Source organism: Pongo pygmaeus, chromosome 16 (genome assembly GCF_028885625.2).
Source record: "Pongo pygmaeus isolate AG05252 chromosome 16, NHGRI_mPonPyg2-v2.0_pri, whole genome shotgun sequence".
In the NCBI taxonomy this organism is placed as follows: Eukaryota; Metazoa; Chordata; class Mammalia; order Primates; family Hominidae; genus Pongo; species Pongo pygmaeus.
In genome coordinates this window covers 87,197,404-87,221,371 of record NC_072389.2, presented here as the reverse complement: position 1 = coordinate 87,221,371, position 23,968 = coordinate 87,197,404, and the positions used below count along the sequence as shown (strand labels likewise).

The 23,968-nt window shown below is 39.8% G+C and overlaps 1 protein-coding gene across 5 annotated transcripts in view; it reads right to left on the bottom strand.

The window, feature by feature from the left end:
• Window positions 1–23,968, bottom strand: part of IL16 (interleukin 16) — a 126,867-nt gene that overhangs the window by 40,683 nt on the left and 62,216 nt on the right. For all 5 annotated transcript variants that reach the window (XM_054450801.2, XM_054450802.2, XM_063652445.1 and 2 more), the window contains exons 3-4: window positions 8,498–8,606; window positions 2,540–2,682 (exon numbers count right to left, since the gene is read on the bottom strand). In XM_054450801.2, coding sequence (XP_054306776.1) covers window positions 2,540–2,682; window positions 8,498–8,606 — 252 coding nt within the window. The remainder of the gene's footprint in view (window positions 1–2,539; window positions 2,683–8,497; window positions 8,607–23,968) is intronic.

The following is a 23,968-nucleotide window of genomic DNA, read 5'->3' as shown; positions in this document are numbered from 1 at the left end:
TACATGAATCTATGTAAAACACATAGCCTCATGCCTGGCAGGCAGCAAACATGGAAAGCATGTCTTCTTTATTACTAGCATTCCCTGGATAGCGATCTCCTCCTCTCTGGATCACCCTCTCTCTTGTTGGCTTGCAGCTGCCCACACCTGATGGGCTGCTCTCTCCAAAGTCACCCAGGAAATACCCAGGTCCTGTAAGCCACTCCCTGGCCTTCCCATCCACTGTGGATCCCACTCTCCCTTCTTCTCTTCCAGAAACAACCTTTCTCTGATAACTCCCTCTCCTCCTCCTTTGGAGGGCTGTGATGAAGACAACGTGAAATCATGCATGGACATCCGTGGTGGTTAATTTTCTGTGTCCACTTGACTGGGCCACATGGGTGCCCATATATTTAGTCAACCATTATTCTGTGTGTGTCTCTCAAGGTGTTTTGGAATGAGAGGAGCATTTAAATCTGTAGCCAAAGCAGATCACTCTCCCTGATGCAGGTGAGCCTCATCTAATCTGTCGAAGTCCTGAATAGAGAAGACTGACTTCCCCTGAGTTAGAAAGCACCCTTCCTGCCTGACTGCCTTTGAACTAGGACATCAGCCTTTTTCCTGTCTTCATATTCCAACTGAAAAATCAGCTCTTCCTGGGCTTGAGCCTGCTGGCCTTTGGATGGGAACCACACCATTGGCCCTCCTGGTTCTCAGGCCTTTAGACTCAGATTAGGTCTAAACCATAGTCTTCCCTGGGTCTCCAGCTTGTCAATTCATGCTATAGATCTTGGAAATTGCCTACCTTCATAATCCCATAAACCAACCAATTCATTATAATCAATCTCTCTCTCTGTGTATGTGTGTATGTATGTGTATGTGTGTCTGTGTATGTGTATGTGTGTCTATCTATACACCTCTTACTGGTTCTGTCTCTGACTAATATAGTGTCTAATTGCCTCCTAAACTTTGAGGAGTTAAGTGAGTAGAGGGAATAACTGAGTCTCCCATTCCTGTCCCATAAACACTGCCAATCTCCTGAAGCACTCCTTCCTGGTGGAATGTAATCCCTCAATTCTCTTCAACACAGTCTCCCAGGCAGCTATTACTGGCTGATCTTTAGCCCATCCCTGCTGGCCAGGTAGGCCTCCTGTTCCCAAGGACCTGTATCCTAGTGCATGAGGCAGCAAAGACAGGAGGCAGCTTCCCCCAGGAAGTACCCGCTGGCCCAATCCTCAGGGACCCAGCACTGGCTGCAGATATTGGAGGGCTCCCGTGTACTCCTGTATGACCCCAGATGTGCAGAAAACCAGGGACTGGGAAAGTTCTCAGCTCAGGGTGGCACCAGGGAAGCTATCTTCTTCTAACACTGGGACACCACACTCCCAGTTTGGGAATGAAAAACATATTGACTCAAGGAAAGGAAGGGAAGAGAGAAATGAAATTCACTGAGCATCTATTATGTGCTATGCAGGGAAACATTGCTTGACCATGGAGACCCTCCTTGGGAGAGTCAGTTGGTGAGATGAAATGCTAACATAAATGACACTCACAAGACAGGCTGGGTGAGCACTGTGAGAGGAGTGCAGTTGCTTCCTGATGGGCATTTGGGAAAATGTGAAGTCCACGCCTTTGGAGGGATCAGGACGTTCCCAGGCAAAAGGGAACCTTAGGAAGGCTTTTGAAGGCTGGGGCAGTTTCTAGAGCTAGAGCTAGAGATCAGAGAAGGAGGGGTGAGATGCTACAGACAGAGGGCGCTGTGTGACCAAAAGTGGCAGCGTGCAGCACAGCGTGCTTTGGCTGGAGCTGAAAGGCATGCTGGGGGGACATGTGTAGGGTACACTGTGCTTTATATCGGCTTAGCTCTCTGCCTGCAAGCTGACACCTGTAGTGGGAAGGTCATGGACCGAGGAGCACACAGGGCAGTTTAAATTCTGGTCCTATAGGTTTTAAGATGCATAAACTCAGGTACTCACCTTGCCAAGCCTCAGTGTCCTACTATAAAATGGGGCTAACAACATATTCCTTTCTAAGCTTGTTTTAAGAATTAGAGGAAATGTTGGTAAAGCAAGTCAATGTATTACAGGAGTGAAAAGCCTTTTTGTACAGGCTTCAGAGTCGTAAAGATCAGCCTTGAAGTCCCAGCCCTGTTTCTCCTCAACAATGTGAATGTGCATAAATCCCTTAACTTGGCCAAGCTGTAGCTCCCTCTTCTACCTCTTAGGAGTATGTGCAGATGAAATAAAGCAATCCACGCAAAGCCATAGTTCAGGGTCCCCCCACGTGCCGTGTTCTCTACATGTTAGCTCTTAACAGCACACACGTGGCAGCAGTTGCAAGTGCCTGGCACAAGGGGGCGCTCAATGGACGACCATTTCTATTGCGGTTCTCAGCCCAGAGATGGTTGTACCTTCTTGCAGCTACTAAGCAAGAGCCTCTCCTCTGTAGTTCTGCGGACAAAAAAACTACTGGGAAGTCCTCTTCAGCCACTGTTAATGTTGGGCCCCTCCCTTCTCCCCGGGAGAAACTCTTCTCCGAGTTTCCCTCCTTCCATTCTTACCGCAGCCTTTCCTGCTGGACAGTCCAATTGTTGAGAGAGGGACTTCCTGTTACTGCAGAGAGAATAAGGGTGCCTGTCTGCGGGCGCTGCAGATTTCTTGGTCATTGGAAAATCAATTTCTCTTGTGCAATAGGGATTAACACCTAAATCAGAAGAGGAAAAACAGCAAGAAATCATTTGTGCTCTCAAAATGCAATGTTCAACTAAGAACAATATCAGCCCCCACCAACTGCCAGCCCCTCATTAGCCAGGGGCCAGTGTGACTGTAAACCACTTAACACCCTGTGCCAGGTGCGTGGTGGGGAGAGGTGGCCGCGGAAGACATGAGCAGCATTTTCATGATCTCCACGCGTGCTGTCTGTACTGCAGGGTGCAGATGGGACTCTCACTTCCATTTTACCTCCATTCAATGCAACAGGAGTTGACTGGCATCTCCTGCAAGTCAATCAGTGTGCTGAGCTCTCAGAAACCACAATGCTGCATCAGATCCAGGCCCCGGTGTTTCCAATCCCAACCAAGGAGAGAAAGGAGGAAAACACAAAGGTTTCCGAGGACAAGCACAAACAGGCAAGACCCAGTAGGAACAGGGGCAGGGGAGATCCTATCTGACTGCCTCTTACACAGGCACTCACACACAGGGATACATACACACGGAGACAACTCTTGATTCTTTGGATATCTGCAAAAATGCAAAGCGACAGGCTTCCTCTACTTTGTGGAAATCATAGACTTCCTGTCATTCAACCAGGAACTCTACCCTCCCTACCTCTCTACCCTACCACATCCAGCTGGGAAAACCTTCACAGATGATCTGATTTAACCTGTCATTGTCTACAACAGTGCTTCCCAAATGAAATATAATGCCAGCCACCTAAGTGATTAAAAAATTTTCTAGTAGCCACATTTAAAAAGTGAAAAGAAACAGGAGAGATTAATTTTAATAATATATTTTATTTGGTCTGTTATATCTATTGTTCTTTCAACATATACATAATATGTAAAATTATTAGTGAGATATTTTACATCCTTTTCTTCTTGTACTTAGTCTTTGAATCCAGTGGGTCTTTGATAACTTTCTGCACATCTCTGTTTGAATAAGTCACATTTCAAGTGCTCAAGACTACATGTGGCTAATGTGTTGGGCAGTTCCGTTCTAGAGGCCAGGAGAGGGGCAGGGTTTTCCTAGTATCCTGAGGGCCAAGTAAGGCTCGAGTGAATGGACAGGCTTTTGTGAAAAATTCCCCCAGAGGAAAAGGTAAGATTGGTGGTAATTCAAAGGAAACACAGGATGGAGCAGGGTTGGGTTTGCTTTTATTTTCAGGATTGGAAAGACTTAAGCTTATTTACAGGCTGAAGAGAAGAAGCCACTGGCCAGGGTAGCTTGAGAAGAAAAGAGGAGTGGTATCCCTAAGGGTGTGAGATCCCTAAAGGGGGATGAGGAAAGGAACAAAGACAAGCTGAAGAAGGGAGAGGTTTTGGTCCATCGGGGCCCAGAGAGCGGCTGGGGAAACCTGCTCCTGCAAGGACAGCTGCTCCCAGCAGCTGCCTCAGCGCGAGTAGGTGGCCGTCTCTGAGTTACAGGGACCAACTGCTCCCAGATGGACCAGGAGGGAGAGGAAGCCAGAAGATTCAGAAAACCACACGCTGCAAAGAGAGGACACAGAATCAAGAAAGGGGGGTGAGAGGAGAGGCTAGAGATCCTCTAGTGCTAACACTGCCTGTGCGTTTTATTTATCTGGAGTGTTTAATAGAAAGGTAGATTTCAGTGCTCCACCCAACCTATTGATCTATATCTGCATGGATCGGGTCTGGGGAAACCTGTATGTTTGTCAGCCTGTGCAGGTGATGCAGGCGGCTTGTCATTTGTCCTTTGGGAACCCTGCTGGAGTTACTCCTTCCTCTATCAGTGAGGAAATGGAAGCCCAGAGGGTTCCGAATCAGTGAAGAAACAGTCTGAGGCATGACCTCGGCCTCCAGAATCCCAGTCTCCCTGCATTCCCTCCATCCACAGCAGTGCAGGGGTGACCTGTGACTTGAAGGTGGCCAGTGGTGCATGGTTTGGGTTCAGAGGGAATGAGGATGAACAAACAGGCTGCCAACTTGGAATGGTTCACAAAGCAGATCAACCTGACCTCAGAGCCACAGGAGAGCCCAGTGCAACTACTCAGGCCACACCCAGCGCCGCTTGTGTGGGGGCTCCAGTTCTCACTAGGCATTCAGATCTGCGGGGACGCAGGCCAGAGTCAGGACAGAGTGGGTTCTCCAAAACTCTTCCTGGTCCGGGGTCGATTTCAGCACCCACCTCGGCCCACTGTTTCTGAACATTACTTGTTGATGCACTCCAGCCAACTAGGAAATGTACCAAAATTATCATCTCCATTGGGGGAAGTTTAAACCAGTTAAGTGTAGAGTATTAAGTGAGTTAACTGAAAACTGGTTATTACAACCCAATGCAAAAAAAAACAAAACAAAATAGTTTTTGAAAGGGGAGCTATATATTGTCATGATTATATACAAAAAAGCTATATTAGTATATTAGAGCTATATATTGTCATGAGTTTATAATTTAAAGTTATGTTGAATTACAAAATGGTAAAATCCATGGAAAAGGGATGAATAACACCAAGCTAACTTCCTCATCTTCCATGAGGGGGACAATTTGGAAAATGTTATGTCAGGTATGAATTAATTGATTAAACTTAACTGGGTAATTAATTAAAACTTAAAGGAAATCAGAAGTAGAGACAACAATTAAATAAAGCTTTCACAATCATTATAGCAAGAGGCCAAGAACAAACAAATGGCAAGGAACCATCAAAATAAAAAGCATAAAAAGAGCTAAGTAAAAATAAATATGATCTATAACACTGATTTCAACTATTTGAGCTTCTTTTCTTTTTTTAAAATGGAGTTTCACTCTTGTTGCCCAGGCTGGAATGCAGTGGCATAATCTCAGCTCACCACAACCTCTGCCTCCCAGGTTTAAGTGATTCTCCTGCCTCAGCCTCCTGAGTAGCTGGGATTACAGGCGTGCGCCACCACACCCGGCTAATTTTGTATTTTTAGTAGAGACAGGGTTTCTCCATGTTGGTCAGGCTGGTCTCGAACTCCTGACCTCAGGTGATCCGCCCACCTCGGCCTCCCAAAGTGCTGGGATTACAGGTGTGAGCCACCGCGCCCGGCCTTGAGCTTCTCTTCTTAAAAAAATTGCCAAATTTGCTTTCAGGGACCTAACTGCATATCATTTGCATGAGATTAACAAAACAAACAAAAAAGGCAAAATAAAAGGAACTGATTGTAAATAAGTGATGCCAGAATCATTCTCTATTCATTTAGAAAAAAAAAATCTACCTAGATTCTTACATCATATCAAACACCAAAGATAAACTACAGATAATACAGTAAATTTGAGGGAAAAAAGATATATCATTTACAAATTAGAAGAATACATAGTCACAGACTTAATAGTTATCTGAATGTGGAAGTAACTTTCACATTAAAAAAGAAAAGATCAGTAAACTTGACTACATAAAGATTAAAACACCTTAATCTTAAAAAATTAAAATAAAAACAACGAACTGGAGATAGTATTTTCAACAAGTATGATGTCAATTATTAATTTAACCAAGAGGCTTTTTATAAGTTAATGATAAAAAGATGATTATTTCAATAAAGAATAGGCAAACTCACCAAAAACAAAATAAATAAATGAAGGAATGTTTAACTTCACCTGTATGAAGAGGTACTCTTTGCGGGGGGCAGAACAGGCTCTCACTCTGTTGCCCAGACCAGAGTGCAGTGGCACAATCATGGTTCACTGCAGCCTCAACCTCCCGGGCTCAAGGGATCCTCCTACCTCAGCCTCCCCAGTAACTGGGAACTCAGGTACGAGCCATCATGCCTGGTGGGTTTTCTTTTTTAAAAAATGTTTTTGTAGAGACATGGTCTCACTATATTGTCCAGGCTGATCTCAAACTCCTGGGTTCAAGCGATCCTCCTGCCTCGGCCTCCCAAAGGGCTAGAATTACAGGCATAAGCTGTGGCAGCCAGCCTAGGTACTTTTTTTTAAATCTATTTTTATCAGTGTGTCAATCAGGGTTTGGGAAGAAACAAAAGGCACACTCAGTTGGGATTCTGAGAATTGGGTAAAGGAGCCATGCACAGAGGGGTGGCTGGGTTAGAAAAATAACGAGGCCTATTGAGGTACCAGACGCTGTTACCACCCCAGGCTTGAAGGTGGGAAAATGGTGTTACCAGAGCCCAGTGGGCACTGGAACCAACAGGCCACCCTGACACAATTTATTGTCACAGAGGGGCACAGCCCACCACCAGCACTGCAGCACCAAGGTAGGGGGAGCAGGGGAAGAAACACCCTGGTGGCTCTCTTCCCCCTGCCAGTCCTCCATTGATGCGTGTCATTGACTGAACTCAATCAGAAGCCAGAGAGCCAAGGAGCCCTGGGGATGCCAGGGAGCCCGGGAGCTCTGAGGGGTTCAGCTCCCAGGGGGCAAGAGGGCCTGGCTTCAGGGGCACGTGGCCTGCACAGCCACCTGGGACCCTGTGATTGAAAAATCCCAACTTGGTTCAAATATTTTCTTCTACCTTTTTGAAATTATTCATATATTTTTTGAACAGCAATCCTGCCTTTTCATTTTACAGTGAGTCCTACCAATTGTATAGCTGGTCTTGGGTGCAAAACAAAACAGTAAAAAAGCAAAGAATGGGTGAGGGAGAAAGGGAAAGGAGAAAAACCTGTAAATCTGTAAATTGCTGTAAAGCAAATATTTATCAAAAATCATAATCCCATGTGAGCTATGATTGAAGAAATAGGTATTCATATACATTATTGAAAGAATATTAGCTACTAAAATTTGGCAATACAGATAAAAAGCCTTAAACTACAACTACCGTTTGACCCCAAATTCCATTTCTAGAAAATCATGCTAGAATAAGTAAAAATTTGTGATAAAAAAGCAAGTAACTTTTTAAAAATATTTTTATTTCCAATAATAGGAAATCACTAAGGATGGTGCATCATACAGTAGAATCATATGAGACTTAGAGGGGACTTGCCCAAGATTGCATAGGTCACTAGTTCTGGAAGCGGGACCCAGATCCAAGTGCCTTAACTCCTAAATGTGAGCTCTTCACCAGGCCGCCACTGCCTTGTGTTTTCTTTGAAAGATCATCACAAACTCGGACAAAATCTCATGTACATATCCAGCAACTTGATTAGGCTAGTGAAAACCAGAGAATGACTTAAATACCTAATAACAGGGATTTGGTTTAGTAGATTTTATAAATATCTAATAACAGGGAGTTGGTTAACTAGATTTCATAAATTCATACAATAAAATACCATGGATCCACTAAAAAATGGTGTTTTCAAAAGAGTTTCTGATGACATGAAATAGTTATATATAAATAAACGCGAGTGTGAAGTTTTTTTATAGTATATATAGGCCTAGAAGGGAAATAACTGAATATGTTAACATAGATGATCTCTAAAATTATAAGTTGGTGTGATTTTAATTTCTTCAGGTTTTTCTGTATTCTTGCATTCTTCACATTTTCTTGACTTTGTATTAGCCATCTTCTGTTTTCAGCAAATAAAAATCATGAGATCTTCCAACCTCAACCTCCATTGTGTTGCAGCTGAGAGACGGAAGCCTTCCCAAGACCAAGAAGCATGTCAGGAGACAGAGCAGGAGTAACGCCCGGTCTCTTCTTCCCCACACCCAGGTCTTTCCAGCATGGCACTTGGAGCCATGAGGAAAGCTGGCTAGACCATACAGAGCTCTGGCTAGCCAGAGCATGCACACACTATGAAGAAGCTGAGCAGACTCCAAGGCTAGTTTACTCCAACTGGACCAGAAGAGATCCACCCTCCTCCCAATATTCCTGCTATCCAGGGGCAGCTGAGCCCTGTTCCTAAAGACGTGTTGGGGAGACACTTACTGGTTGAGTTGCTGCGTGCCCTTTGGTGGCAGGCTTTAGGAAACAGGAAGTTACTACTTTGTGCTTCTAGTTTTCCAGGCTTTTCTCGAGAGGAAGCTGTGGAAGATTCCTGCAAAACAATTGCCGTCTTTTTATTCAGCAAGTTAGAATAGAAAACCATGCTTAGCAAAATGGATTTTGACACTGACCATAGAAGCACTCAGATTATCTGTCTCCCCCTACTAAATGATAAGTACTATAAGAGCAGGGATTTAGAATCACCATCATCCTTTCACTCATAGACATACATTCATTTGTTTCATTACAAATATGGAATGAATAAATTACATTAATAGTAAACTAATGCGACACAAATTGAATGCATCCATCAGCTATTACATGTCAAGTTCTTTGTTAGACATTGTGCATATAGCTGTGACCAAGACAGACAAGGATGTTGATCTTGGAGAAAATGCATTTTAGTGAAAGATGACTGACAATAAACAAGCAAAATAAAGGTGAAAGATAATTACAGAGAATGATAAGTGCTCTGAAGAAAAGAACTAGAGAGTGATGTGGATAGGGAGCCTGGCAGGTATGTTTTAGAGAGAAGGATCGAGCAAGTTACATTGTTCTGGCATACCTGGCACATAACAGGCACTTGCAACTATTTGTTAAATGAATGTTATATAAATGGATTTCTTAATATTGAACTATCCATGCATTATTAAGGGTATTATGATTTTACTATATTGCTGATTACTATATGCAAATATTTAATTTAGGGCTTTTAAAAATCAATATTGTTAAACTTGCTTATGGTTCTCCTATCCTTTTTCTACCTTGCTATATTAATCAAATATATATATATTAATTTATTATATATCTCTCCTCATCCTGAAATTTTAGGGATGGGTGTAGGGATATGGGCTGATAATGAGGTTGATGGTATTAATTATTTTATCTTTCTGAAACAGTTTTCTGATTGATTGTTATTCTATTTTATAACTTTGTTATCCACAATGATCTTGACTTAATTCTTGAGTTATATTGGTTTTATTACTCACTACCATAATCCTTGTGTGTGTGCACACATGTTGTGTGTGTGTATACGCACAAATATATATATATAGAGAGAGAGAGAGCGAGTGACAGAGAGAGAGAGCGCGGGCGACAGAGAGAGAGCAGGTCAGGACAGGGTGGTGCTCTGTTGCCTGGCTGGAGTGCAGTGGTGTGATCTAGGCTCACTGCAGCCTCAACCTCCTGGGCTCCACAGATCCTCCCACTCAGCCTCCTGAGTAGCTGGTACTACAGATTCATGCCAGCATGCCCAGCTAGTTTATGTATTTTTTGTAGAGATGGAGTTTCATCATGTTGCCCAGGCTGATCTCAAACTCCTGGGCTCAAGTGATCCTCCCACCTCAGCCTCCCAAAGTGTAAGGATTACAGGCGTGAGTCATCGTGCCTAGCCAATCAAATTTTCTTTGTTCTCTTTTTATACTAATAATTTAGAAAATATTTTATAGTATTGAGTATGTAAGCAGTATATTAAACAACATACTTGGACTCATTTCCATATCAGGGTCAGTAATGAAACAGAAAACATGACTCTCCCTCATCTAAGACGAGATTTTGAGACAACTTTTACTTTCTTCCTTCTCCTCATCCTGAGATTTTAGGGATGGGTATAGGGATAGAGACTGATAATGAGGATGATGGTATTAATTACTTTATTTCTCTTCCTGAAACTGTTTTCTGATTATTCTATTTTGTAACTTTGTTAGCCACAATGACCTTCACTTAACTCTTGAGTTATATTGGTTTTATTACTCTACCATAATTCTTATGGGTGTGTGCACATGCTGTGTGTGTGTGTACACCTGTGTGTGTGTCTCCGTGTGTGTTTTCTCTCAGGAAAGCTCTCTGAATATCTGCATGTCTAGGAATGTCTTTCTGTGGTTGTCACATGTGAATGATTGGCTGAGTATAGAATCTTTGGATATTGGTTACTCAACCTGGAAACTAGATGGTTTAAATGCTTTCTGGGACTTAGTGTTTCAGGGTGTAGTTTGTTGGAGACACTGACACTCTATTATAACTCTATCCTAACTGACTTAACTGCGTTTCTTAGAAGCCAGGCTTAGCAATGCCTGGTTAATTTCATGTGCCAAGGGTTTGCAGAACCCAGGACCTGGTGCATTTTCCAGAACAGAGGGAGGATCTATGCTTGCCTCTCGCTATGTGCCAAATAACCCACCCTCAGCTCCAGCCCCTGCCACTGTGAGCTAGTAGGTATTGAGGGCCTCTGCTGGAATCCGTCTCCCTCATTCCCTTGGCTTTTCCCTCTTATGTGGTCAATGGCAGGCTGGTGAGCCCTTCCCTCAATCCAATCTCACCTGCACTTTGTCGTGCAGAAAGTTCTCATGAGTTCCAGAATGTGCTGGCCCCTTTCCATGGTTTCCTGTTTCTGACATGCATTTCTCCCTATTTGTATATTCCTTTTGAATTTTGATAGAAATTTCTAACAGGTGGAGGAGTTAATCAAGTGTACTCTGTCGCCATCTGGAGCCAGAAGTCCACTCAGTCTTTTTGAAAAACATTGTTTCCAGTTCTGACACAAGGGGATCCTGCAAGAAACCACATGTCAATTCCCTTTTATTTCTTATACAAGTCAATGTTTAAAACTAGAGAACTCATCCTGAAGGACTCCTTTTCAGCAGCAGATGGTGCTACATTAACTTGGACAAAATTACCTTCTCTAACCAGGCTAACCAGGGAATTCTTTTAAAGGGGAGAAAGCAGTGACTCTATAGAGAAGGTAGTTGAGTTCAGTTGAATTCTTGAGACTCTGCATTGCCAGAACTTAGCATAATGAGTCGTTCTCTGAATTCAATGCTTCATAAAACACAATATTCAAAATATATTTCTTAGTTACAGTAGATTGATAAGGTAATGTTCTGATTCTAATTTCAAGACCTCCCTCTGGCACTGAGAAGTGAAAACTTCTTTATGTAATCCAGTGAGACTATGAAAGTAAAAAATAGAATGTGATTTTATTAACTTTTTAGGGTCCATTGAGCATAAGGAAGCCTAGTAAAACAGCCAGTTGGTCTACTTATCCATGAGGAGCAAGCCCCATGTGCAAAGGATCTTTGAAATTGACATTTTATCTCAAATATCTAGCTGCATGAGCGTAAATAAGTAAATGATGTATACACAATACATCGAATACTAAGCACCTTTAAAAATGTTTGTAGAGTCAGGGCGCGGTGGCTCACACCTGTAATCCCCGCACTTTGGGAGGCCAAAGTGGGGGGATCACTGGAGCTCAGGAGTTCAAGGAGTTCAAGACCACCCTGGCCAACATGGCAAAACCCCGTCTCTACTAAAAATACAAAAAAACTAGCTGGCACGTTGGCATGCACCTGTAGTCCCAGCTACTTGGGAGGCTGAGGCAGGAGAATCACATAAACCTGGGAGGCAGAGGTTGCAGTGAACCAAGATCCTGCCACTGTACTTCAGCCTGGGTGGCAGAGCGAGACTCCATCTCAAAAAAAAAAAAAAAAAAAAAAAAAAAAAAAAAAAAAGTTTGTAAAGAGTTGTGACATAGATATACCTGTGTTATCATAGTAAGTTAAAAAAAAAAGATATTATCTAATGATGATGACTGACTACGATCATGTAAAATATACATAGAAAAAGGGCAAAAGGGCTGGAAATAAATATACCAAAACAGTAATACTCATTCATTCAACAAATGTCTGTTAAGCATTTACTGTGTACCAGGCACTGTTCCAAGTACTGAGGATGTGACAGCAGACATGAAACACAAGGTCCTGCTCTCATGAATTAGCAAGAGTGGGTTTAGGTGATGGGATTATGGATACTATTTTTTTCACACCTTTCTGTATTTTCTATATTTTCCATGGAGAGTATATACTACTTTTAGAATCAAACCAAAAATAAATGATTACTTTTACATTTATTTCAATTGTCACACTGGTAGACTTAAAGCCTGTTTATTTTTAAACATCTTTCTTTTAATCCTCTTTGTAAGTCCTAAGTCCAGGGCACAACTGGAAATTGCCTGGCCTGTAAAGCCAATTGATGACAGGAGAATCACAGGAAGTGAAGCCTCTCCCTGCCCCGCCCACCCAGATTAGCTGTAAATGCTTAATGCCATGTTAGAGGGAAAGCTTTCTCTGGGGGTTTCAATGTTGGCTGTAGAAGGCCTTATCCAAAAGACACTGAACCAACTGGGTCCCCACTTGGCCCCTCAGTTCTCCACATTTCAGGGGCTCAGTCTCTTCTTTCCATGGCACCTGGGAACAGCAATCTCAGTTTCCACATGTAGGGAGGTGTAGCCTCTTATGCATGCACAAGGCTATGCAGATGAGTCCTTCTCCTTCCTTCACAAGTCTGTATCCTCCAACCAAAGCCATCTCAGACACAGATGACAGAAGGTTGTTCCCTTCCCACTTCCATGCAGTCAGTCTCTGAAGTAGCTGGAGGCTCCAGTAAGGTGTATCTCACTAGGCTATAATCAAGTTCTTTGATAGTTTTGTGAAATTGATGTGCTTCGCTTCAACATGGCCATGGTGTGAAGTGGCTCATTAGATGGCTACTATAGGAGAGAATAGAAATGTTCTATCATGACCCGAGATGAGGTCTAAGTAGCAATTTTCTATCAAACACATATAAAACCATATGACTCCTAAAGGTTCCTGAAACAGACAGTGCACACATTTTTGGACCTTCTATTTTCTCGACACCAACAAGGGTCTAGTACTCATCTATACTCTGGGACTATTTCAAGTTATTGTTCAAGCTAAACAGTTTCTTCATCAGAAATGAGCAGTAGAGAAAGGGTCATGAGACCAGCAGCACTAACTCTCTCATGACTCTGAGCTTGTCAATTATCTGGGCTCAGTTTCCTCTTTAGTAAAGCTGAGGGGTGAACTAAACAATCTCTAAAATCGCTTTCAGCTCTTTACTTTTAATAGTAACTGATGGTTATGTTTAAAGGGCACCTCTCTCAAATGATCTCATGTCAGAACATCTTACATAAGAACAAAGCATCTGGTCTCTCTCTGGCAAGTATGTCCTGGGTGGAGAGGTTTCTCATCAAAGGATTCTCTGTAGGAGCCTCACGAATGTCTGCACAGTGTGACTCCCTCCCAGCACACAGAACAGAACTCTTCTGTTCCTGCTCTCAAGGTGGGGCTGCTCTCAGAGCTGAGGATTTGTCATCGAGGTCAGGGGCTGTCAAAATCATTTCTAAACACATTTTCCCTATTCTCATCAGAGACTGTGGCCCTGGGCAGAGGTTCTGTGGGTGATACACCCCGTAATTACCTGGGTAGCAGTCTCTCCATCTGCCAGTCCCCATGGTGACTGAGAGAGAAATGGGGTCAACTGTCCAGAGAACTCTTTAAATATTTTTTCCAGAATTAAGATTGGTCATGTAACTGCTAGGGCTAAACAGTCAACTCCAAGAAATGGGGGAAAAAAACAAAAACAAACAAGATTCTCGTGCAACCAGGGAATGGACCCAGAACGAAGATGGAGAATTCTGGGGCATTGTGTCCTACAAACAAGGTGATTCCAAAGCCTAAACTTCTCCCCAAAGATCATGACAATTCCATTGCTCTGTTAGGAGTGTTTATTTTTTATGTAGCCAGCCCTGGCTGACATCACTGGCATTACTGACAGAAGCCTGATGCTTCTGGAGTTGGCTACTGCATTCCCCTTCCATCCAAACCTTACCATTTTCTCTTTGAACTAAGATGCCATAGCTGCTCCAGCCTAAGGGAACCACAAAATAGAATTCAACTGTCCTCCTGATTGAGGCTTATTTCCTGTGGTTGAATTGATCATACAGCTATAGGCTTTGATCCTCCAGTCATGAGGATAAACAAGTAGGCTCCAGCAGATTGGTTCTGGGATGGCCACATGTCATGTGGGATGATGAGGCCACAGATCTCCTGATATGGAGGGGAAGATTGGGAATCAGAAATCTAAAACTTCTCAAGTTCTTACTCTCCGATCCCTGCGTGACTGTAGATCCCAAGTCCTTATAGTCTTACCTTCTCAACCTTCCCCAGCACATCCATTCCCGCTGCCAATGGCATAGCTCAGGATATTTGTTTTAGATTGGACTATTATTAATACAATGCCCTAGGAGGTATAGAAAAACTATTTTAAAAATATATTTTACAAATAGTGCTGGGACAACCAGATATTCACATGCAAAAGAGTGAAGCTGGACTCCTTTCTCACACCATACACAAAAAGGACCTCAAAATAGATCATAGATCTATATGTGAGAGCTAATACTATAAAAGTCTTAAAGAAAATATAGGAGTAAATCTTGGGTTGGGCTAGGGAGAGGCTTCTTCAATATGATACAAAAAGCACAAATGACAAAAGACAGATAAATGAGCTTCATCAAAATTTAAAACTTTTGTGCCTCAAAGGACACCATCAAAGAAATGAAAAAACAACCTACAGAAATGGAGAAAATATTTGCAAATCATATATCTGATAAGGGACTTGTGTATCTAGAGTATACAAAGGATGCTTACCACTCAAGAATAAAAAGACAAATAACCTAATTTTTATAAATAGGCAAAAATATGAATAGACATTTTTTCAAATGATATACAAGAAGACTAGAAGCACATAAAAAGATATTCAACATCATTAGCCACCAAGGAAATGCAAATCAAAACCACAATGAGATACCACTCGCATGCACCAGGATGGCTATAATCACAACCACTTCATACCTGCTAGTATAAGGAGGATATGAAAAATTGCAATGCTCTTGCATTGATGGTGGAAATGTAAAATGGAGCAGGGGGTTTGGAAAACAGTGTCAGTTTTTCAAAAAGTTAAGTATAGAGTTACCACATGATGCAGCAGTTCCATTCCTAGGTATATACCCAAGGGAAATGAAAACATACAACCACACAAAAACTTGTACAAAAAAGTTCAAAGCAGCATTATTCATGATATCCAAAACATAGAAACAACCTGTGCCCATTAGCTGATAAATGGATGAATAAAATGGGCTATATCCATGTAATGGAAGATTTCCAATTAAAATGAATGAATTAATATATTAAGACATTAAAACAAATGAACTGATACATGCTACAACATGGATGAGTCTTGAAAACATTAAATGAAACGAAAGAAGCCAGTCATGAGAGACCACATATTGTATAATTCTATTTATATTATGTCCAGAATAAGCAAATCTATAGATAGAAAGTGGATTAGTGGGTAATTAGGCATCAGGCAGGAATGAGGGGTATAAGGAGTAACAGCTAATGGGTAGGAGGTTTCTTTTCCGGGGGACAAAAATGTTCTAAAACAAAACAGTGGTGTGGTTGTACAACTCTGTAAATATACTAAAAACCATTTAACATTACACTTTAAATGGTTTAATTGTGTGGTATGTGAGTTAATATCTTAATAAAACCATTAAAAAATAGAATATTCACTCATCTATTCCTAATTTCCCTGCCTTTAATCTTTTTCCCTTAAATTCCTCTGCACCTTGTTGCCAGCATAATTTTATAAAAATGCAAATGCTACCCATGAAACTTTCTGATTAAAACCAATGGCTCTGTCTTTCATGAATTCAAGACCAAATCCAAACCCCTTGGTATGTCATTCAACATCCCTTCTCCTCTAACACTACCCAGATAGCCCCAAATCTCCATTGCACTTTGTTAGTCCACTTCCTACAAGTGGATCCTGGTTTTTCCTGCTGTTTGTATAGTTATCCATCCATTCTCTCCTTCATCCTTCTGGAATCAATTTAGAATTGATTTACATAACCTTTGTAGTGATGTCCCCAGACAAATAGCTGTCTCCTGAGAAAACCATGGACTTCTCCACCAATCAGACCCTAGGAAGGATTAAAATATCCATGGTTGTTTACAGTTGTTTTCAAACCTGATAGGACCAGTTTTTCATTGTTCTTCATCTTGACTCATCTTACATGTTTTCCAAACACATTACAGAATTATGTTACTTAGTTAAGAAATTATTTCTGTTAATAATTTGGGAGAAGGTCCTCTTAAAAAAAAACTCTAGGTAATATTAAAATATTTGGCTATTTTTTTCCAGAAACAGTGTCTATATTTTTATTTACTTAATAGAAATGACCCTCAGTAGAGTTTTCATTACACTAGTTCCAGTGGGATTTTTGAAAGGAGTAAGCAAAGTTATATATGCAATGACTATCAAGAGCCCTAAGAATCTAGTCTACAAGTAGTGCCAAGCTATTTTCCAAATATTCCTCAGTTCTGTCAACTTTCTTTTTATATTCTAGAAATGTATTACAGAAACTAGCTGGACAAGGTACACAACGATGTCCATACAAAGATGTTCATCATCACATTATTTGTAATAGAAAACATGGAGGGGGACATTCAATGATAGGAGAATGACTAAAGGTGTCATGACAGGAGACTTCCATGTCTGGTAGTATAGTGGATCCTTCTGCTAAATAAAAGTAAAACAGCCAAGGTGGGAGGACTGCTTGAGGCCAGGAGTTCAAGACCAGTCTGGGCAACAAAGTGAGATCCATCTCTACAAAGTTTTTTAAAATTTTGCCAGTGTGGTGGTACCAACCCTAGTACCAGCTACTTGGGAAGCTGAGGTGGGAGGATCACTTGAGCCCAAGAAGTTGAGATTGCAGTGAGGTGTGATCACACCACTGCACCCCAGCCTGGTCAACAGAGAGAGACCCTGTCTCTAGAAACACAAAAACAAAAACAAGTAGAAGTGTTGCATGGGATGTAAATGTATCAATAAAATAGCAAATGGGTAAGGAATACCTGGAGGCCAAAAAGTAAATAAAAGCTGTACCATAGCTTTTCTGAGAAACAAGCAGAGCCCAGAAGCTGGAGGTTTCTCTGAGATAATTTGATGAACTGGTTGAACTTGAACTTTGTCTTTCATAGCCTTATGGGATATTGGGAATAGAAGAGAAATACCAGTTCCTTCCTAGGAAAGAGAGTTTAACAGGATACTTCTCTTGGATAAAAAGGGAGCCCCAAAGGATTATATCTTCATTTTAAGTTTGAATTGGAAATAAATCAATCCCCTCCCTCAGGAAATGCATGAAAACAATTAATCTGGAAATGACCCTGAATGGAAGGAGGAAAATCTTCCCCCCCGAGGAATAATCATTACCAGATGGCTTTTGCAAGAGTTGGCAACCCTAATTAATATACATGGACATCTTTTTAAAGCCTCTAGATAAGAATTTAGTTTAAAATGATTCCAGGCTGGTGGTGCCCCAATACCTGGCAGAAACAAATTTGAATCTTCTCTGCAGGAACCAGCTTTGACTTTGGTCACGAAACTTCCCACAAAATGACAAAACAGATGAGCTGTCACAGAAAAAAAATCAAAACAAAACATAAGATAAAACAGACATTGAAACAAGGTCCTAGGTCAAGTGTGGTGGCTCCCACCTGTAATCGCAGCACTTTGAGAGGCCGAGGTGGGCAGATCACTTGAGGCCAAGAGCTTGAGACAACCTGGCCAACATGGTGAAGCCCCATCTCTACTTAAAATAAAAAAGAAATAAAATTAGCCGGGAGTGGTGGCTCATGCCTGTAATCCCAGCTACTCGTGAGGCTGAGGCATGAGAATCACTTGAACTCAGGAGGCAGAGGTTGCAGTGAGCCGAGATCATGTCACTGCACTCCAACCTGGGTGACAGAGCGAGACTTTGTCTCAAAAAAAAAAAACAGGTTCTAAGAGAAAGAACTACAAGGAGCAACACACCATAATCAGACCTGCGAAGGCTTCCAATTATGGAGTGAGCAGACACAGAATACAATACATATTTAATATTTTTAAAACATAAAAGAAGTGACTGAGAAATTTGAGAAGAGAGAAAATAAGGTTTCCCAGCCAACTTGAAAAAGAAGCACAAAATTTTAAAAAATTATTCATGTTAAAAATTAAATAGATGGATGAAAAGTGTATTAGACAGTGTTAAAGAGAGGATGAAAGAATTGGAATATATATCTGACAAAATACTCAGATGGCAACATAACGAAAACATAAAAGAGAGGTAAAGAAACATGTAAGATAGAGTGAAAAAGCCTAACATCTGATCAGAGTTCCACAAGAAGGGAATAGGAATAATGAGGTAGAATTATACTTCACATAATTATTAAAAATCTTTCAGTCCTGAAGAAATGCATCAATTCATGAAACCCAACAAATCCCAGATAAGATAAATTAAAAAAGCATATCTAGATAGTTCTTAGCGAAACTGCAAAACACCAAAACATATAGAAGATTTTAAAACAGCAGCCAGAGAGAAAAGACAGATTAACTTCAAAAGGGCAAAAATCAAACTTAAAGCTCACTTCTCAACAGCAATTGTATAAGTCATATAGCAGTGTAATGATTAGTTCAGTGTAATCATCAACATAGAATTGTATACCAGCTAAAATATCTTCAAAAATGAGTAAAATAAAGGTCTTTACAGACAGGAAAAAAAAAATCCCAAGGGAGTTTGCCACCAATATACTCTCACTAAAAGAAATTCCAAAAATATTTTTTTCTTTAGAAAGAAGAGAAGTGACCCAAGATGAAGGCCTGTGAGGCAAAGAATGATGATTAAAAGAAAGAGTTGATATTCAGGTAAATCTAAACAAAAAGTGACTGTGTGAAGTAATAATAATATGTTATGGTTTTACAAATAAAAATGGAGCAATTTACCTGTTAACAAAAGGATATGAGCCAGGAAAACATACTATTGGGGTGAAAATATTCAATGGTTTTTCTGTTATTCAGGAAGAGGGTAAAAGTAAAAATTCATAAATTTTACACTTTGAAAACCTTTATATACATGCCAAATTTTCTGAGTTCACCATAAAATCACAGAAATAGGTCCAGGTGCGGTGGCTCATGTCTGTCTGTAATCCCAGCACTTTGGGATGCAGAAGCGGGCAGATCACTTGAGCTCAGGAGTTCAAGACCAGCCTGGGCAACATGGCGAAACCCCAACTCTACTAAAAATACAAAAATTAGCCAGGTGTGGTGGTGGGCGTCTGTAATCCCAGCTACTTGAGAGGCTGAGGCAGGAGAACGGCTTGAACCCAGGGGGTGGAGTTTGCCATGAACGGAGACTGCACCACTGCGCTCCAGCCTGGGTGATAGAGTGAGACTCTGTCTCAAAAAAAAGAAAAAAGAAAGAAAAAAAAATCACAGAAATAGAATTTGAAACAGAATCAATAGAGGAGGAGAAAGGGAATGAGAAAATATAATCAATAAAAAGACAAGAAAGCAGAGAATAAAACAGGGAAAGTGGAATAAGTATTAAACATGAAATAATTTTACTTATAATTTAGGAGGTTAAATATAATTTTAAAGATAAATATAAGTTTAAAGATAATTTTTAATAATTTAAAATATAATAATAAAAATAATTTTAAAGAGATTCATCTAAGAAGCAAAGATTGTCAAGATAGATTTACATTGTAAATCCAACCATAAACCATTTAAGAAATATACAGGTAAAATAAAAGAAGACAAAAAGTTCAAAAAGCAAAAGTCATTCACATACACATTCACACATACATACGTAGGTGTGTGTGTAGTTGAAAACAAACGAATAAAAACTAGATAGAAGTAGATAGATATAGACATAGATAGGTGGGTAGATAGCTCAGACAACTGCTAATAAAAATAAAGCTAGTACCACTTTATAGACAAGGTAGATTCAAACAAAAATAATAGAGATAAACTCAGGATATAAATTATAACTGCTTTCAATCATAAAGAATATATAACAATTCTAAATGTGTTCACACCTTATAACATAGTCTCATAATGCTGAAATAACTAAAAGGAAAATCTAGCATGAGATTTTTAACTGACTCCTTAAGAAACTGATAGATCAAGCAGACAAAAAGCAGTAAGGTTAATAGCTATATACAATGTCTTTTTAAACATAAAATATGAAAATAATCTTATATGGGGTCATCAAATAATTCTCAACAATTCTGAATAACTGGAATGATCCACCCCATGCTTTCTGATAACACCACAATTAATTAAAAGGCACTTAAAAATGTTAACTGGGGAAAGAGAAAACAGATGAGTTGCTGCTAGAGGTTAAGGATGGTGGGAAGAGGGGTGGGGTGTGATTCTGAAGGGTGGCATTAGGGAGATCTTAGTGGCGAGGGAGCACTTTGGTATCTTTGCTGAAGTGGAGGTTATAAGTGATAAAATAGCATAGAACTACACACACACCATAGCAATGTCAAATTTGTGGTTTTGATGTTTTACTATAGTTATGTAGAGGGAACCAATGGGGAAAACTGGGTGAAGGATACATGAGATTTCTCTGTACTATCTTTGCAACTTCTTGTGAATATGTAGTTACTCGAAAAGAAAAAGGTCTTGATTTTTGTCTTCGAGGTAACTGGAAAATAACTACATATTTGAAAATCAAGAAACATACCTCCAAATAACTCATGGGTCAAAGAAGAAATCATACTGGAAATTTAAAAGCATTTAGAACTGAATGATAATAAAATTTTACATATTAAATCTTGTGGAATGCAGCTAAAGATAAAACAGTGCCTACAGGAAAAGTTATCTCAAGTGGTTATATTAAAAAGGAAGAAAAGCTGAAAATAATGGGCTAATCATCAAAGAAAGCAGAGAAAATGATAAAGATATGGGCAAAATTTATTAAATAAAAATACACATATAATAGGAGAGTTGACAAAATTATAAGCTGGTTCTGTGAAAAGATTTTAAAATACTGATGACGCTCCAGCAAGGTCACTCAAGAACAAAAAAAAAAAAAAAAAAAGAAAAAAGAAAGAAAACACAAATAAAATGAGGGTTGAAAGGGGACACAATTACAAATACAGTAAAGATTAAAAGATGACCAGAAGATATTACAAATAACTGTATAGCATAAATTTGAACAACTAGATGAAATGAGAAAGTTCTGAGGAAAATAAACTGTATCAAAATCAACTCAAGAAAGACAAGGAAACTTTTACGGGCCTGTAAAAATTAAAGAAACAGAGTGGTTTTAACTCTTTCCACAAAGAAAACACTGGTACCAGATGGTTTTAAACAGTAAGTTCTATAAATCATTGAAGAAATAAATAATTCCAAACCTAGAATACAAATTCCAGAATGTAGATAATGAGAAACTACACCTCGCATTTTAGAAGGGTGGCAAACTTAGTTACCTGGCAAGGAAAAAGAAAACGTTGATATCAGTAAAAGAGATGAGCATGGTATCAGTGTGAGGTCAGTGTAACCTTGGAACCAGTACAGGAGAAAAATTCCAAGGCCATCACACTCATGAACATAAAAATTACAAATAAAATCATAGTCGACTGAATCCAGGGATTCAAAGATTTGTTGAACACTGGAAAATAAATGAAATCATTTAACACTTTAACAGATTAAGAAGAAAAATTATCTTAAAAGATCACAAAGTGTATGAATTCATTTTATACGCTATCTGGAAAAGGCAGAAAAAGAAAGAGAGAATAGAAAAGTGGTTGCCAGGGGTTAGGGGTGGGGAGATGGTTGGAGCACAAAAGGGCAGCCTAAGGGAACTTTTGAAGGTGACAGAACCAACTCTTCTGTACTCTGATTGTGATGGTGGTTCCATGACCCTGCATATGTTAAAATTCATAAAACTCTCGCATTTTAGAAGGGTGGCAAACTTCTTTGTGGAAAGAGTTAAAACCACTCTGTTTCTTTAATTTTTACAGGCCCGTAAAACTTTCCTTGTCTTTCTTGAGTTGATTTTGATACAGTTTATTTTCCTCAGAACTTTCTCATTTCATCTAATTGTTCAAATTTATGCTATATAGTTATTTGTAATATCTTCTTATCACTGAAAAAACATAAAAGTCATTTTTACTGTATGTTAACTTAAAAATTAAAAAAATTAAAAGAAAGGGGGTTTGAAGAAACAAAACCATTATTATTCGTAGATGATATGATTATGTAGAAAATAAAATCTTAGATAAAAGATTTGCAAAGAGCCTGAAGATGCTGAATATAACAATGAACAAAAATAAATTGCAGTTCCACTCTGGGAAGATGGAGTAGACAGACTTTTCCCTATTTCTTCCAGTAAGTACAACTAAAAACTCTAGATATTTGATGTTAAACAAACATAAGAAGACTCTGAAAGGTAGACAGAAGACAGATCAGATAGGAACCTTGGTACCCAAGGAATGACAAGATGACTTCTCTAGGAATTCTTTTGCCTCATGTATTCCAGAATTGTAGCTGGCAATCTGAAATTGCCAGCAGGTACAGGCAAAAAAAAAAAAAAAAAAAAAAAAAAAAGCCAAAACAAAAGTCTGATCTCTCTAGCCAAATGACCATGAAGGGACTGTTCAGCAAGACAGAAAACATTAGACAATAACTGCTCCACTCCACTCCACCAAAGAAAAATGGGGCCCTGTCCCACCCATGCCAGCAGTGGCTGAATGGGAAACCTAGACTTCCATCTTTCCCAGTTATAACAACTTACTCCAACCTGGCCGTTGGGGTACTGTCAGAGAAGGCTGAGTAGAGTGATGGGAATTTCACCCCTGCCATACGGTAAAAAGCCCTTTTCACCCACAGCTTTAGTGCAAAACATGTGGAAAACTGTAAATCACATCTCTATACAACATTAATGAGAAGCCCCTCACCTTGGGTGTTAATGAAGACCAAATGGGGAAGCTGGACTTCTACCTTTACCTGGCAGTAACAAATGGTAGCCCCTTCCCCACACTTGCAAGAATAATGTCAAAGGCAGCTAAAATGGAAGGTTTAAATAAGATCCAGGGCCTCATAACAATTTTTAAAAGTCCAGGATTGAATTGAAAATTACTAATCATACCAAACCCCAGAAATGTTTTGAACAGGATAGAAGAAAAACCATCAATAGATGCCAACACTGAGATGATAGAAAATATAGAAATATCTGACAAAGATTTTAAGGCAACTATCATAAAATGTTTTAAATAAGCAATTGCAAACATGGTCAAAACAACGAAAAAGACAAAGTTTCAACAAATAAATAGAAGATGTGAAGAATCAAGTGGAAACCTTAGCACTAAAAAATATAATTACCAAAATAAACAAACTAAAGGAATGAACTCAGGGGACAGAGGAAAGAATCAATAAATTAGGATATAGAATAACAGAAATTACTCAATCTGAACAAGACAGAGAAAAATAGACTGGGAAAAAAATGAGCCAAGCCTCAGGGATCTGTGATACTATAACAAAAGAGCTAACATTTGTGTCATAGGGTTGTGGAAGGAGAGAGAAACAGAATGTGATTCAGAAATAATGGGTGAGCACTTCACAAATTTAGGAAAAGATATGAAATTACAGATTCAAGAAGCTTAGAGAATTCAAAACAATAAATCCAAAGAAATATACATAGAAGCCCATTATAATTTAACTTTAAAA